This window comes from Tamandua tetradactyla, chromosome 11, assembly GCF_023851605.1.
Source record: "Tamandua tetradactyla isolate mTamTet1 chromosome 11, mTamTet1.pri, whole genome shotgun sequence".
Lineage (NCBI taxonomy): Eukaryota > Metazoa > Chordata > Mammalia > Pilosa > Myrmecophagidae > Tamandua > Tamandua tetradactyla.
The window spans coordinates 90,099,677-90,114,111 of NC_135337.1; the positions used below are offsets into that span (position 1 = coordinate 90,099,677).

The window sequence follows — 14,435 nt, forward strand, 5'->3', positions numbered from 1 at the left end:
ACAGTCACATTGAGAAAGCTATATCATTGTACAATCATCTTCAAGAAACATGGCTACTGGAACACAGCTCCACATTTTCAGGCAGTTCCCTTCAGCCTCTCTATTACGCCTTAAGTAAAAAAAGTGATACCTATTTAATGTGTAAGATTTAACCTCCAGGATAACCTCTCGACTCTTTGGAATCTCTCAGCCATTGACACTATTTTTTCTCACTTCTCTCTTCCCCCTTTTCATCGAGAAGGTTTTCTCAATCCCTTGGTGCTGAGTCCCAGCTCATTCTAGGATTTCTGTCCCACGTTGCCAGGAAGGTTTACACCCCTGGGAGTCATGTTCCATGTAGACAGGGGGAGAGCAGTGAGTTTGCTTGTGTTGGCTGAGAGAGAGAGGCCACATCTGAGCAACAAAAGAGGTTCTGTTGGGGTTGACTCTTAGGCCTAATTATAAGTAGGCTCAGCCTATCCTTTGCAGGTTTAAGTTTCATATGAACAAACCCCAAGATTGGGGGCTCAGCCTATTGCTTTGGTTGTCCCCACTGCTTGTGAGAATATCAAGAATTCTCTCCTTGGGGAAGTTGAATTTTCCCCCTTTCTTACCATTCCCCCAAGGGGACTTTGCAAATAACCTTTTTTTTTTTTTTTAACTTTTTTTATTAATTAAAAAAAAATAACAAAACATTAAGATATCATTCCGTTGTACATATACAATCAGTAATTCTTAATATCATCACATAGTTGCATATTCATTTCTTAGAACATTTGCATCGATTTAGAAAAAAATGAAAAGACAACAGAAAAAGAAATAAAAAGTTAACAGAGAAAAAAAAGATTATACATACCATACCCCTTACCCCTCGCTTTCATTTCCCACTAGCATTTCAAACTAAATTTATTTTAACATTTGTTCCCCTATTATTTATTTTTATTCCATATGTTCTACTCTTCGGTTGATATAGTAGCTAAAAGGAGCATCAGACACAAGGTTTTCACATTCACAGAGTCTCATTGTGAAAGCTATATCATTGTTCAATCATCAACAAGAAACATGGCTACTAGAACACAGCTCTACATTTTCAGGCAGTTCCCTCCAGCCTCTCCGCTACATCTTGAACAACAAGGTGATATCTACTTAATGCATAAGAATAACCTCCAGGATAACCTCTCCACTCTGTTTGGAATCTCTCAGCCATTGACACTTAGTCTCCTTTCATTCTTCCCCCTTTGGTCGAGAAGGTTCTCTCAATCCCTTGATGTTAATTCTCAGCTCATTCTAGGGTTTTTCTCAGTCCCTTGATGCTGAGTCTCAGCTCATTCCAGGATCTCTGTCCCACGTTGCCAGGAAGGTCCACACCCCTGGGAGTCATGTCCCACGCAGAGAGGGGGAGGGTGGTGAGACTGCTCGTCATGTTGGCTGGAGAGAGAGGCCACATCTGAGCAACAAAAGAGGCTCTCTGGGGGCGACTCTTAGGCCTAAATTTTAAGCAGACTTGACCTATCCTTTGTGGGGTTAAGTTTCATATGAACAAACCCCAAGACTGGGGGCTCAGCCTGTAGCTTTCGTTGTCCACACTGCTTGTGAGAATATCAAGAATTCAACTTGGGGAAGTTGAATTTCTCCCCACTCTCACAGTTCCCCGAAGGGGGCTTGCAAATAATTTTCCAGTCACTGAGCAAATCACTCTGGGATTCATCGGGGCATCACTCTGGACAAACCAACAAAATCTCATGTCCTCCCTGAGATTCCAAGTACTTATGACATTCAATCAAACTATCTACATGAGTTATATTAGGAAATGCTCTAGTCAAAATATAAATTTTGTAACAAACTTTTTTTTGCTTTAGTTTCACACATAAGGTGACATTTTAAAGTATTATCATCTATTTTCAGCACCCTGCAATAATGACATTCCTTTGTTTTTCCTCATGCGAAAACATTTTTAAAATTTGTACATTGTACATTTCACTATTATTATGAACACCCTAGGCATTCCTAGATTATACCATCTTGATCTTTACCGTCTATCTTTCTTTCTGATTTCATTTATGCCCCAGCCCTCCTCTATCATTCTCACATGCAGCTTCATTCAGTGTTTTAACATAATTACATTACAGTTAGGTAGTATTGTGCTGTCCATTTCTGAGTTTTTATATTCAGTCCTGTTGCACAAACTGTATCCCTTCAGCTCCAATTACCCAATATCTTACCCTATTTCTATCTCCTGATGGTCTCTGTTACCAAGGAAATATTCCAAGTTTATTCACTAATGTCAGTTCTTATCAGTGAGACCATACAGTATTTGTCCTTTTGTTTCTGGCTAATCACACTCTGCATAGTGTCCTTAAGGTCCATTCATGTTGTTCCATACTTCATAACTTTATTCTGTCTTACAGCTGCATAATATTCCATCTTATGTAAATGTCACAGTTTGTTTAGCCAACTGTCTGTTGATGGACATTTTGGCTGTTTCCATCTCTTGGTAATTGTTAATAATGCTGCTGTAAACATTGGTGTGTAAATGTCCATTTGTGTCCTTGGCCTTGTGTCCTTTGAGTATAGACAGCATGTAGATGGGTCCTGGTTTTTAATCCATTCTGCCAGACTATGTCTTTTGATTGGAGAGTTTAATCCATTAACATTCAGTGTTATTACTGCATGGGTAGTACTTTCTTCTACTATTTTGCCTTCTGGATTTTATATGTCATATCTAATTTTTCTTCTTTTTACCTTTACTCATAGTCTTCCTTTCCACACCCTTCTCCACACCTCTCTCTTCTGTCTTTGTATCTGTCTCTAGTGTTCCCTTTAGTATTTCTTGCAGAGCTGGTCTCTTGGTCACAGATTCTCTCAGTGATTTTTTTGTCTGAAAATGTTTTAATTTCTTCCTCATTTTTGAAGAACAATTTTTCTGGATATAGAATTCTTGGTTGGCGGTTTTTCTCTTTGAATAATTTAAATATATTATCCCACTGTCTTGCCTTCATGGTTTCTGCTGAGAGATCTGCGCATAGTCTTATTGGGCTTCCCTTGTATGTGATGGATTGCTTTTCTCTTGCTGCTTTCAAGATCCTCTCTTTCTCTTTGGCCTCTGACATTTTGATATTAAATGTCTTGGAGTATGTCTATTTGGATCTATTCTCTTTGGGGTACGCTGCACTTCTTGGATCTTTAATTCTAAGTCTCATAAGAGTTGGGAAATTTTCAGTGATAATTTCCTCCATTAGTTTTTCTCCTCCTTTTCCCTTCTCCTTCAGGGATACCCACAACACGTATATTCATGCACTTCATATTGTCTTTCAATTCCCTGAGTCCCTGCTCATATTTTTCCATTTTTTTTCCTATAGTTTCTGTTTATTGTCAGATTTCAGATGTTCCGTCCTCCAGTTCAGAAATCCTATGTTCTGTCTCTCGAAATCTACCATTGTAGGTTTCTATTGTTTTTTTCATCTCTTCTACTGTGTCTTTCATTCCTATAAGTTCTACGATTTGTTTTTTCAGACTTTCAGTTTCTTCTTTTTGTTCTTTCCTGCCTTCTTTATATCCTCCGTCAATTCATTGATTTAGTTTTTGATGAGGTTTTCCATGTCTGTTCGTACATTCTGTTCAGCTCCTGTATGTCATTTGAATTGTTGGTTTGTTCCTTTGACTGGGCCATATCTTCAATTTTCCTGGTGTTATTTGTTATTTTTTGCTGGTGTCTAGGCATTTAATTACCTTAATTAGTTTATTCTGGAGATTGCTTTCACTTCTTTTATCTAGGGTTTTCTTGCTGGAGGAATTTGTTGTCTATCTGTTCTTTGACATTCTGTTCAGCTTTTTCTGGACCTTAAGCTTAAGTTTTGTTTAACAGAGGAGAATTTTTCAGTTCTTGTTTTCTTGTTTCTTGCCCTGCTTGTGTGGTGCCTTTCCCCTCCCCACACTTAGGAAGGTCTACTTAGAGATTATAGACCCCAGCCAGATTTTCCCAGGCCAAACTGGCCTCCTATCAGGAGGAAAGAGTCACCTGCGTCGGTTTTTCCTGAGGGTGAGACCCAGCAGGTTGAAAGACTTTCCTATGAAGTCTCTGGACTCTGTTTTTCTTATCCTGCCCTGTGTGTGGCACTTGTCTGATTGCAGGTCCCACCAACATAAGATGATGCAGTACCTTTAACTTTGGTGGACTCTCCCTGCTGGGGGCGTGGTGGAGACAGAGGAGAGGTTGTAGGCTGGTTTTAATGGCTTCAAATTACCAAGCCCTGGTGTCTGAATTCCTTGATGGAGGAATTCCACCTGAATTGGGCTTCACCCCTCCCCTGGGGAAGGCACAGGCTCCAGACAAGCCCCCCAAAGAGCTCACTTCTGCCTATGCCTGGGGCAGTTGCAGCCTGAAAAGTCCTGCCACTGTATCCAGAGGCAGTCAAACCTTTGTAGATACACAGCCACAAAAACCTCTGTTTCCTTTTTTTTGTTTTTCCCCCTATTTCTGTCAGTCCTGCCCCCTTGGTGCTGGGGCAAAAATGAGCAACCTCCGCTTTGATCAGGTTCACCTAAGCTGGGGGCCTATTTTTGGTAGTCAGAATTTGTTAATTAGTTTCACAATTGGCGTTTGATTGTGCCCAGTCCCTGCTGCTGGTAAAGTCCTTTCCTTTCCCCTCTGGGAAGTGGCCTGTGGGGGAGTGGCGCTGGCCGCTGCAGCTTTGGGAACTCACGGTTCTGGGGGGTGCTCACAGCTGGTCCAGCTTGTCCAGACTGGGGTATGCAGTGTGTCCGGTCACTGACGTGGCCCCAGGAGCTATTCTGTACTGTTTCTGGTTATTTAGTAGTTGTTCTGGAGGACGAACTAAAATGCGCACATTGTTAAGCCGCCTTCTTGATCCGTGCAAATACCTTTTTATTCACTATTCAAATCCTGGGATATATTGAGGCATCTCTCTGGACAAACCTACAAAATCTCATGTCCTACTCAAGGTTCCATGTACTTATGGTGTTCAATTAAGCTGTCCACATAAATTATATTAGGAAATGCATTAGTCAAAATATAAGTTTCGTACCAAATATTTTTTGCTTTAGTCTCACACGTAAGTTAAAGTTTTAAAATATTAGTTGCCATCTATTTTCAACACCCTGCATTTTTGATACTCCTTTTTCCTTCCTCATTCAAAACATTTAAAAATTTGTACATTTAGTCACTATCTTTATACGCTTTAAGCATTCTTAGATTATACCATTTCAGTCATTATTGTATATCTGATTTCATTTGTGCCCCCAGGCCTCCTCCCTCTATCATTCTCACATTTAGCTTCATTCGGTGTTCTAACATCATTGTATTACAGTTAGGTAGTATTGTGCTGTCCATTTCTGAATTTTTACAATCAGTCCCATTGTACAATCTGTATCCTTTCATTTCCAATTACCCAATGTCTACCCTATTTCTATCTCCTGATGACCTCTGTTCTTTATTGAAATTAACCAAGTTTGTTTGTTAACGTTGGTTCATATCAGTGAGACCATACAGTATTTGTTTTTTTTTGTTTCTGGCTAATCTCACTCAGCATAATGTCCTTAAGGTCCATCCATGTTTTTACATGCTTCATAACTTTATTCTGTCTTATGGCTGCATAATATTCCATTGTACATATATACCACAGCTTATTTAGCCACTTTTCTGTTGATGGACATGTGGGTTGGTTCCATCTCTTGGCAATTTGTTAATAATGCGGCTATAAACATTGGTGTGCAAATGTCTGTTTGTGTCTTTGCCCTCATGACGTCTGAGTAGATACCTAGCAATTGTATTGCCAGGTCATATGGCAATTCTATATTTAGCTTCCTGAGGAACTGCCAAAGTGCCTTCCACTGTGGTTGTACCATTTGACATTCCCACCAACAATGGATAAGTGTGCCTCTTTCTCCCCATCCTCTCCAGCACTTGTCATTTTCTGTTTTATTGATAATGACCATTCCGGTGTGTGTGAGATGATATCTCATTGTGGTTTTGATTTGCATTTCCCTAATAGCCGGGGACGTTGAGCATCTTTTCATGTGCCTTTTGGCTGTTTGTATTTTCTCTTCTGTGAAGTGTCTCTTCAAGTCTTTTGCCCATTTTGTAATTGGGTTGTCTGTTTTTTTGTTGTTGAGTTGAACAATCTCTTTAAATATTTTGGATACTAGACCTTTATCTATTATATCATTTCCAAATATTGTCTCCCACAGCATAGGCTGTCTTTTTACTTTCTTGACGAAGTTCTTTGATGCACAAAAGTATTTAATTTTGAGGAGTTCGCATTTATTTATTTATTTCTTCAATGCCTGGTTGACCTTCTTATCATTCATGTTTAGTTAGAGTAGCACCTTTAATTTCCTTTAAAAGCTTTTCCTTTGTATTCATAACATGACTGTCTGGTGCAAGAGGCCTAGCTTTTGGCCTGTCTTGGTTTTTGACGTGCTTTCCTCACTAAGCTTAATAATTTCTAGCTTTTGATTTAAAGTGGGAGGTGTGTAACTCTTCTTTTCACTTGAAAACTTAGAGTGCACTTTAGGGTTATTAATTGGCTTAGTTTCAATCTTGTGTCTCAGGGAATAGGGAGGCCCAAGGAGAGGGAGAGAGATGGAGGAAATGGCTGGTCGGTAGAGCAGTCAGAACATCTACGTTTATTTGGTAAGTTTGCCATCATAAATGCGTAGGGTTCATGGTGCCCCAAAACAGATAAAATATTAATGAAAAAGTTTGAAATATTATGAGAATTACTAAAATGTGACACAGACACAAAGTAAGCACATGCTAATGGAAAATTGGCACAGACCTGCTTTCCTCCCTAAGCGTAATCATTTTTACCTTTTGATTTAAAGTGAGATGTGACTCTTGACTTGAATACTTAGAGGCTATTATAGAGTTATTAATTGGCCTAATTTAAGTATTGTGTCTCAAGGAACAGAGAGGGCTGAGGAAAGGGAAGAGACGGGAATGGCTGGTAGGTAGAATAGAAGACATTTGATTTTTTGCCATCTTATATAGGCATGGTTTGTGGAACCGCAAAAGAATTACAAAAGTAACATCAAAGATCACTGATCACAGATCACGCACCATAACAATAATGCTGAAAAAGTTTGAAAAATTGCAAGAAATGTGACAGACACAAAGTGAGCACATGCTATTGGAAAAATGGTGCCAATAACATTGCTCAACACAGGATAAATCTTTAGTTTGTAAAATATGGAATATCTACAAAGCATAGTAAAATGAAGTGCGATAAAATGAAGTATGCCTGTATTGTCAAAAACCATTCAGTTCATACACATTCATTCAAGGATGTGAACATGTATGATGAAGCGAAACCTTTTGAATATAAACCATGTGGAAAAACCCTCAGTTTGAGGACAGGGAAGGACTCAGTGGGGAAAAGCCCTGTGAATAATCACTGTTACGGAAAAGCCTTCCATTGGCTCCCATAATTTAAAGGACTTGTCAGAATGCTCACTGGAGAGACCAATTAATATCAACAAGGTGGTAAAGCCTTCAGTACTCCCAGTTCATGCTGAAGTCATGAAAGGATTCCACTGGAGAGAAGTTCTATGTATGTAAGTATTGTGGGAGACTGTTTCACTGGCACATATCCCTTCAAGTTCATGTTAGAAGTCCCATAGGAGAAAGTGTATAAATCAAAAATGTGAGAAAACATTGAATTGGTCTGCATCCTTAAAACACATGAGAACACAATTAAAGCGAGCCTATCAATGTACACAGCATGGAAAACTCTTCAAATGGTTCTCGTCCTTACAAAAACTTTTGAGGACACATACTGGATAGGAATACTATAGATGTGAGGTGGAGGGAAGCCCTAGCCATGTAAATACTGTGTTGCCCATGATAATTCACGTGCGCCTTTCCTCAAAATTCACACTGGCAGGAACAGTTGTTCTGTCCATAAGGATACAATGAAAAAGTATAAAGAGCAAATGTGTCGAGATTTTCTCTTAACCTTTTACACACACACACACACACACACACACACATATGTACATACAGTATAACACTGTTCTTCCTCACTGGGAAAACTGCTTTTATTATAAAGCAGTTATTATTATAAAGAGCCTTATGCCATTTCCCTTGCTATTGGGATTGCCATGCATTTCCAAATAGGCAGTTTATCAGAATCAAAAAATTTATTCTGTGAAATAATTTTAAAAATATTCTCCCCTTTGTCCTTGATTCTGCATAAAGATTGTACAAAAGAGTTTGAATGGAGTGAGACCTGTGGCATGACATTAAAGCCAGTATTTCCATCACATACAAGGGAAGCCCAATAAGACTATGCTCAGATCTCTCAGCAGAAACCATGGAGGCGAGAAGACAGTGGGATAATATATTTAAATTATTCAAACAGAAAAACTGCCAACCAAGAATTCTATATCCAGCAAAACTGTCGTTCAAAAATGAAGGAGAAATTAAAACATTTTCAGACAGAAAATCACTGAGAGAATTTGTGACCAAGAGACCAGCTCTGCAAGAAATACTAAAGGGAACACTAGAGACAGATACGAAGACAGAAGAGAGAGGTGTGGAGAAGGGTGTAGAAAGGAAGACTATGAGTAAAGGTAAAAAGAAGGAAAATTAGCTATGACAGATAAAATCCAGAAGGCAAAATAGTAGAAGAAAGTATTACCCATGCAGTAATAACACTGAATGTTAATGGATTAAACTCTCCAATCAAAAGACATAGTCTGGCAGAATGGATTAAAAAACAGGACCCATCGATATGCTGTCTCTACTCAAAGGACACAAGGCCAAGGACACAAATGGACATTTGCACACCAATGTTTATAGCAGCATTATTAACAATTACCAAGAGATGGAAACAGCCAAAATGTCCATCAACAGACAGTTGGCTAAACAAACTGTGACATTTACATAAGATGTAATATTATGCAGCTGTAAGACAGAATAAAGTTATGAAGTATGTAACAACATGAATGGACCTTAAGGACATTATGCTGAGTGTGATTAGCCAGAAACAAAAGGACAAATACTATATGGTCTCACTGATAAGAACTGACATTAGTGAATAAACTTGGAATATTTCCTTAGTAATAGAGACCATCAGGACATAGAAATAGGGTGAGATATTGGGTAATTGGAGCTGAAGGGATACAGATTGTGCAACAGGACTGAATATAAAAACTCATAAATGGACAGCACAATACTACCTAACTGTAATGTAATTATGTTAAAACTGAATGAAGCTGCATGTGAGAATGATAGAGGGAGGAGGGCTGGGGACATAAATGAAATCAGAAAGAAAGATAGATGGTAAAGATCAAGATGGTATAATCTAGGAATGCCTAGAGTATATAATAATAGTGAAATGTACAATGTACAAATTTTAAAAATGTTTTTGCATGAGGCAGAACAAAGGAATGTCGTTATTGCAGGGTGCTGAAAATAGATGATAATTAATACTTTAAAATGTCACCTTATGTGTGAGACTAAAGCAAAATATGTTTATTTGTTACAAAATTTATATTTTGACTAGAGCATTTCCTAATATAACTCATGTAGATAGTTTGATTGAACGTCATAAGTACTTGGAATCTCAGGGAGGATATGAGATTTTGTTGGTTTGTCCAGAGTGATGCCCCAGTGAATCCCAGAGTGATTTGATCAGTGACTGGAAAAGTATTTGCAAGCCCCCTTCGGGGAATGGTGAGAGTGGGGAGAAATTCAACTTCCCCAAGTTGAATTCTTGATATTCTCACAAGCAGTGTGGACAATCAAAGCTACAGGCTGAGCCCCCAGTCTTGGGGTTTGTTCATATGAAACTTAACCCCACAAAGGATAGGTCAAGTCTACTTAAAATTTAGGCTTAAGAGTCACCTCCAAGAGAGCCTCTTTTGTTGCTCAGATGTGGCTTCTCTCTCCAGCCAACATGACGAGCAGTCTCACCACCGTCACCCTCTCTGCGTGGGACACGACTCCCAGGGATGTGGACCTTCCTGGCAACGTGGGACAGAGATGAGCTGAGACTCAGCATCAAGGGACTGAGAAAAACCCTAGAATGAGCTGAGAATTAACATCAAGGGATTGAGAGAACCTTCTCGACCAAAGGGGGAAGAATGAAATGAGACCAAGTGTCAATGGCTGAGAGATTCCAAACAGAGTCGAGAGGTTATCCTGGAGGTTATTCTTAAGTAGATATCACCTTGTTGTTCAAGATGTAGTAGAGAGGCTGGAGGGAACTGCCTGAAAATGTAGAGCTGTGTTCCAGTAGCCATGTTTCTTGATGATGATTAAACAATGATATAGCTTTCACAATGAAAAAAAAAAAAGCCAGTATTTGGAGATGGCTCTCATGGATTGTATTGTATCAGTGAGTAACGTTACAAGGGACATTTTCCAAAAATAAGTTCCCACAGTTGAATTACACCATTAACATGGGTAAGGTTTTATGGGCAGAAGTGAGAAAGCTGTTGTGAAGCTTTGATCAAACTGACAGTGAGATAAGACAGATGCGTAGGCACTTTGTGGATACCATCTGCCATCTTCCTGCTCTTTTTCCTGATTCTTTTTTTTTTTAAACAAAATTCACATTTTATTTAGATTGAAATAAACTGTACAAAATTGATTTTCTTCACCAAAAATAACAGCAATATTTTCTGTATTATTCTTAGATAACCCACAAAACACTTATTTTTGTAGGTTTCCCAGGTTTTGCTTATAAATCAAGGTGAGGCAGTAGATATAGACATGGAAATAGAAGAAAAGAGACAAATCAGCTATCAGTATTCATGGCTTCTGATTCTGTCTTGACCATGAAACAGAAGTGTTCAACACATACCTGCTAAAAAGTTTATGAAGGTGTAGGCTCAACAAAGGAATGCAAACAGCAACAGCCAGATGTGGAAAAAGGCATTCAAACTTTTAACTGTAACTTGTTCCTTTAGGTTCATTTGATAAAGACAAAATCTATACTGTAATCTTTGTTTGACAAGCTTAGTTTCTCTCACTGTCTGGTAATTCCCTTAACTGTCCAATTCAGATTCTTAATAACATACTTAAAAGTCCTACTAGTCAGCTGTGAGCCTCATTTTAACATTTTACAAAATGCATTCCTTCCTTCCACATCTCCTCAAAATTTATTTCTTCAAAGTACTGATAAGTGGACTGAAACTGGATCCACAGTGATGATTAATGTTATATTTAAAATGACTTAAAGTAATTCCCGAGTGCCACTAACAAAGATCACACAAAAATGATATGTGGCACTTTCAATGCTATCTTCTGAAAGAACAGATGGGTCTTCAAAGCATGAGAGTTCAAACAGGGGCCCTTTAAATAGGTAGATTATTAATGACTAATGTATTCAATGGGAGACCTATAGGCAAAGATAGTTAGTGATTAAGCAGCTTACATACACCTCACATGTAAGATGTAAGATGTCCAAACGTAAGATGAAAATGAAGTCTTTTAAGTATTTTCAATGGTGTCTGAATTACTTGTAGGAAGCTCTGACTTAGTTGTATAGAGTTTGATATATGTGTCCACCATCAAATCCAAATCATGTTTTATATCAAAATTTATGTTAAGCAAAGCCAAGTTACTTGACCTTTGGTCTGTCAAAGTGTTTCTCAGGTATGCTTTGAGATGCTTTCGTCCATTTTCATAGCGTTCATTCTCAACCTTCATCACAGGAAGAATACGTAAGACCTTCAACAAAGCATAAACATTAGGAAAAAACTTGATGTCAGGTAGATGGAGGGCTTCATAAATGGTAGATGGAAGCTCTATATCTTTTCCTCTGTGTTTCCACTTGATTCTCCAACAATGAAGCTCGGCTGAGAGTGTGTCAGGATTGGGTAAGTCACTTCTGTACATGTCAGCATGGTGTTCCTCTGACGTATTGAATTTGAGCTGTCCCATGACAGAGGGTACCAGAGATAAACATTTAAGAGCTCTGAGGTGCTGTTCTGAAAATATATCTTTAAGTTCCTGAATAATGTGCTCCACTGTTGGAGCACTTAGGGTTTCCTTATAGTAACTCTCCGAGGTTAACTGAGATTCCAAGTTAGCTTGCTGAGCTCTGCGGAATTTACCAGGGAGTTTCATGTGAATATCAAGTTTGGTTGCCAAATTTGTGGCTTCCTCAAACCAAAATTCATGATAAACTTCAATATTTTCCATCACTTCATTTAGTGAATGCAGCACTGCAGTCAAGCTGCTAGCTGCAAGGAAGACATCAGAGGTTTGCCCCTGGAGATTTTTCCCAAAGGCTCTTGTAAAAGATAGGACGTTCTTAAGAACAACAATGGTAACAATGAAATAAAAATCTGTTATGGCACTACAGAGTACAAACGCTCGGCCAGCTATACAGTTATTCCACCTAATATTTGTGTCACTATTTATACCATCTAAACATAAAACAAGCACTTGCAGGAGTTCCACTAAAATTTCAAAAGCATCATGCCTGCCTGTCCACTGAGAATGGCAAATTTCCTTCAGTTCATTACCCCTTTCTTCATTGCTCTGAAAAAGGACAGAAATTACATTATCAAGTTCTAAAAGTAGTTGCGGTGACCGATGGAAAAAAGAAGAAACTTCCTCAATTGTTCCCAATGCAACAGATACTCCCATAACAGGCACCGATTTTGCTAACCACATATTTAAGGCACAGGAAGAGCAGAGTGTGTAGACAGCTTGAGGGTATTTCTCTAGAAATCTGGAAGCAACAACTTTCATTTTGGAAGAAAATCCACTGGACACAATGTACGCCTGTCCACGACAGTATTCCATGTTTAGTCCCCATTTCTCAGTTATTGTAGTGTGAAATTTCACAGCCAAAATTTCTGCATCTGCTTCATAAGGGAGGAAGCCCACAAATTCCTCTCTCAGATTATGAGATTCATCCACAAACCTCACCAACACAGGCAGGTGCTCTTCCCCTGCTATGTCTACCACATCATCAGTGATAATTGAAAAGAAGTGTGAGTCTCTCACTTCCCTGAGAGTTTCTTCCCGAATGCAGCTCTCACATATCTCTAGCATCTGTTTCTGCTGTGTTTTTGAACAGAACAATGTGTTAACCGCTGTTGTCTCAAAGCGCTTTCTGAGAACCTCTTCGCCGGAATTTATTCGGCACTCCAGCAGTGCTTGAAAGTTATCAGGAGTAAAGAGACCTTCAGGAAGTTCATCAGCCTCATGTCCATCCAGAGGTATGTTTTGTTTTCCCATAAGAATCAAAATTTCAAATAAAGATCTTAGGTATTCTTTGTTTTCCTTCTCTTCAAGAGTTAAAGGTAAAATATCTTCATCCTGTTCTTTGCCCCCTTCTTCTGCACTTGGGTTCTGAGCACTGCCGTTGTTTGTTTCTTTATGTTTTTGCTCCTGCTCAGAAGTTTCATCAATTTTTTTCTGTTTCAGTGTCCTGATTTCATCTTCACTCAATTCTTTTATTCGTTTTCTGTGCCTACTATGTGGATTGTTCAAATGACTGGTAAGATCAAATATTGTTGGTATAGCATTATCTCGAAGAACTGTCCTATAAGGACTCTCCCAATGACTTCACAAGTATCTGCTTCAATTAATTTTGAGAAATAAAATAACCCAATCATTCTTTAGTTTTCTGATGCCTCTGCAAAATGTATAGTTGTACGATCCTAGAGGTCTCAAAGTGTTTGGCACATAACCGATAATGTTTATTTAGCTGACTGGGTGTTTTATCTTCCAAGTCTGCTCTCCTACAATTCTCCACCCACTTCTGGCATCTGGCCGGGTCCCGCGGGAACCTGAAGAAGGCCAGGTCGGACTGTGTGCTCTTCCGCGTGCAGTTGGGGGCAGCGCAGAAGTTCGGCATGGTAGCCCGCCCGCTGGCTGGCCCAGTCCTCCCCTCCCCTCCTCAGGGCAGCCCGCCAGCCTGTCGGGGCCGGGGAGGGGCGCCAGGCCGGCCGGCCGACTCTGCAGGGCCCGTGCGCCGGGGGGAGGGGCGGGCGGGCGAGAACTTTTTCCTGATTCTTGACTCTTCTAATCAACAGCATCCTTCACCCAACACCAACTGCCTGACTTCCGTCTTCTCAGAGGAAGTAGTCCACAGACACCTCCACTCGCTCCACCTCCATCATCTGAAGTCTGGATTTGCATGTCTATACACTAGTGTCCACTGGGCCACTGATTCTGTCATGGTTGGGAATATTCTGAGTCTCTGCCCACCCCCACCCCTGGCCCCATACTTAGATTGTATTTGTTTGAGGTCTGATTTGTATAGGGATTATGTTCTGTTAGTACTGCTAGTGAGTATATGTTCCACCATGCAACTACAGTGGTACAGTCAGGGGGGGGAAAAAGCTTGGAATTCATTCCTCAGCTGCTTTATGGGTGACTGCTCTGATCTAGTCCTTCCATGTGGGCATAACCACCTTTTCACATATCAGGTAGATTGTGTGTGGTTCTTGTTATAGAATGTAATTCCTCAGTA

General features: G+C 39.5%; 1 protein-coding gene across 1 annotated transcript; it reads right to left on the bottom strand.

The window, feature by feature from the left end:
* Positions 1–11,434: 11,434 nt before the first annotated feature.
* Positions 11,435–13,817, bottom strand: LOC143650665 (52 kDa repressor of the inhibitor of the protein kinase-like). The gene is made up of 2 exons (XM_077121719.1): positions 13,617–13,817; positions 11,435–13,513 (listed from the first exon to the last, which is right to left on the bottom strand). Exons 1-2 carry the CDS (start codon positions 13,815–13,817, stop codon positions 11,435–11,437), a joined length of 2,280 nt encoding a protein of 759 aa, XP_076977834.1.
* Positions 13,818–14,435: the final 618 nt, after the last annotated feature.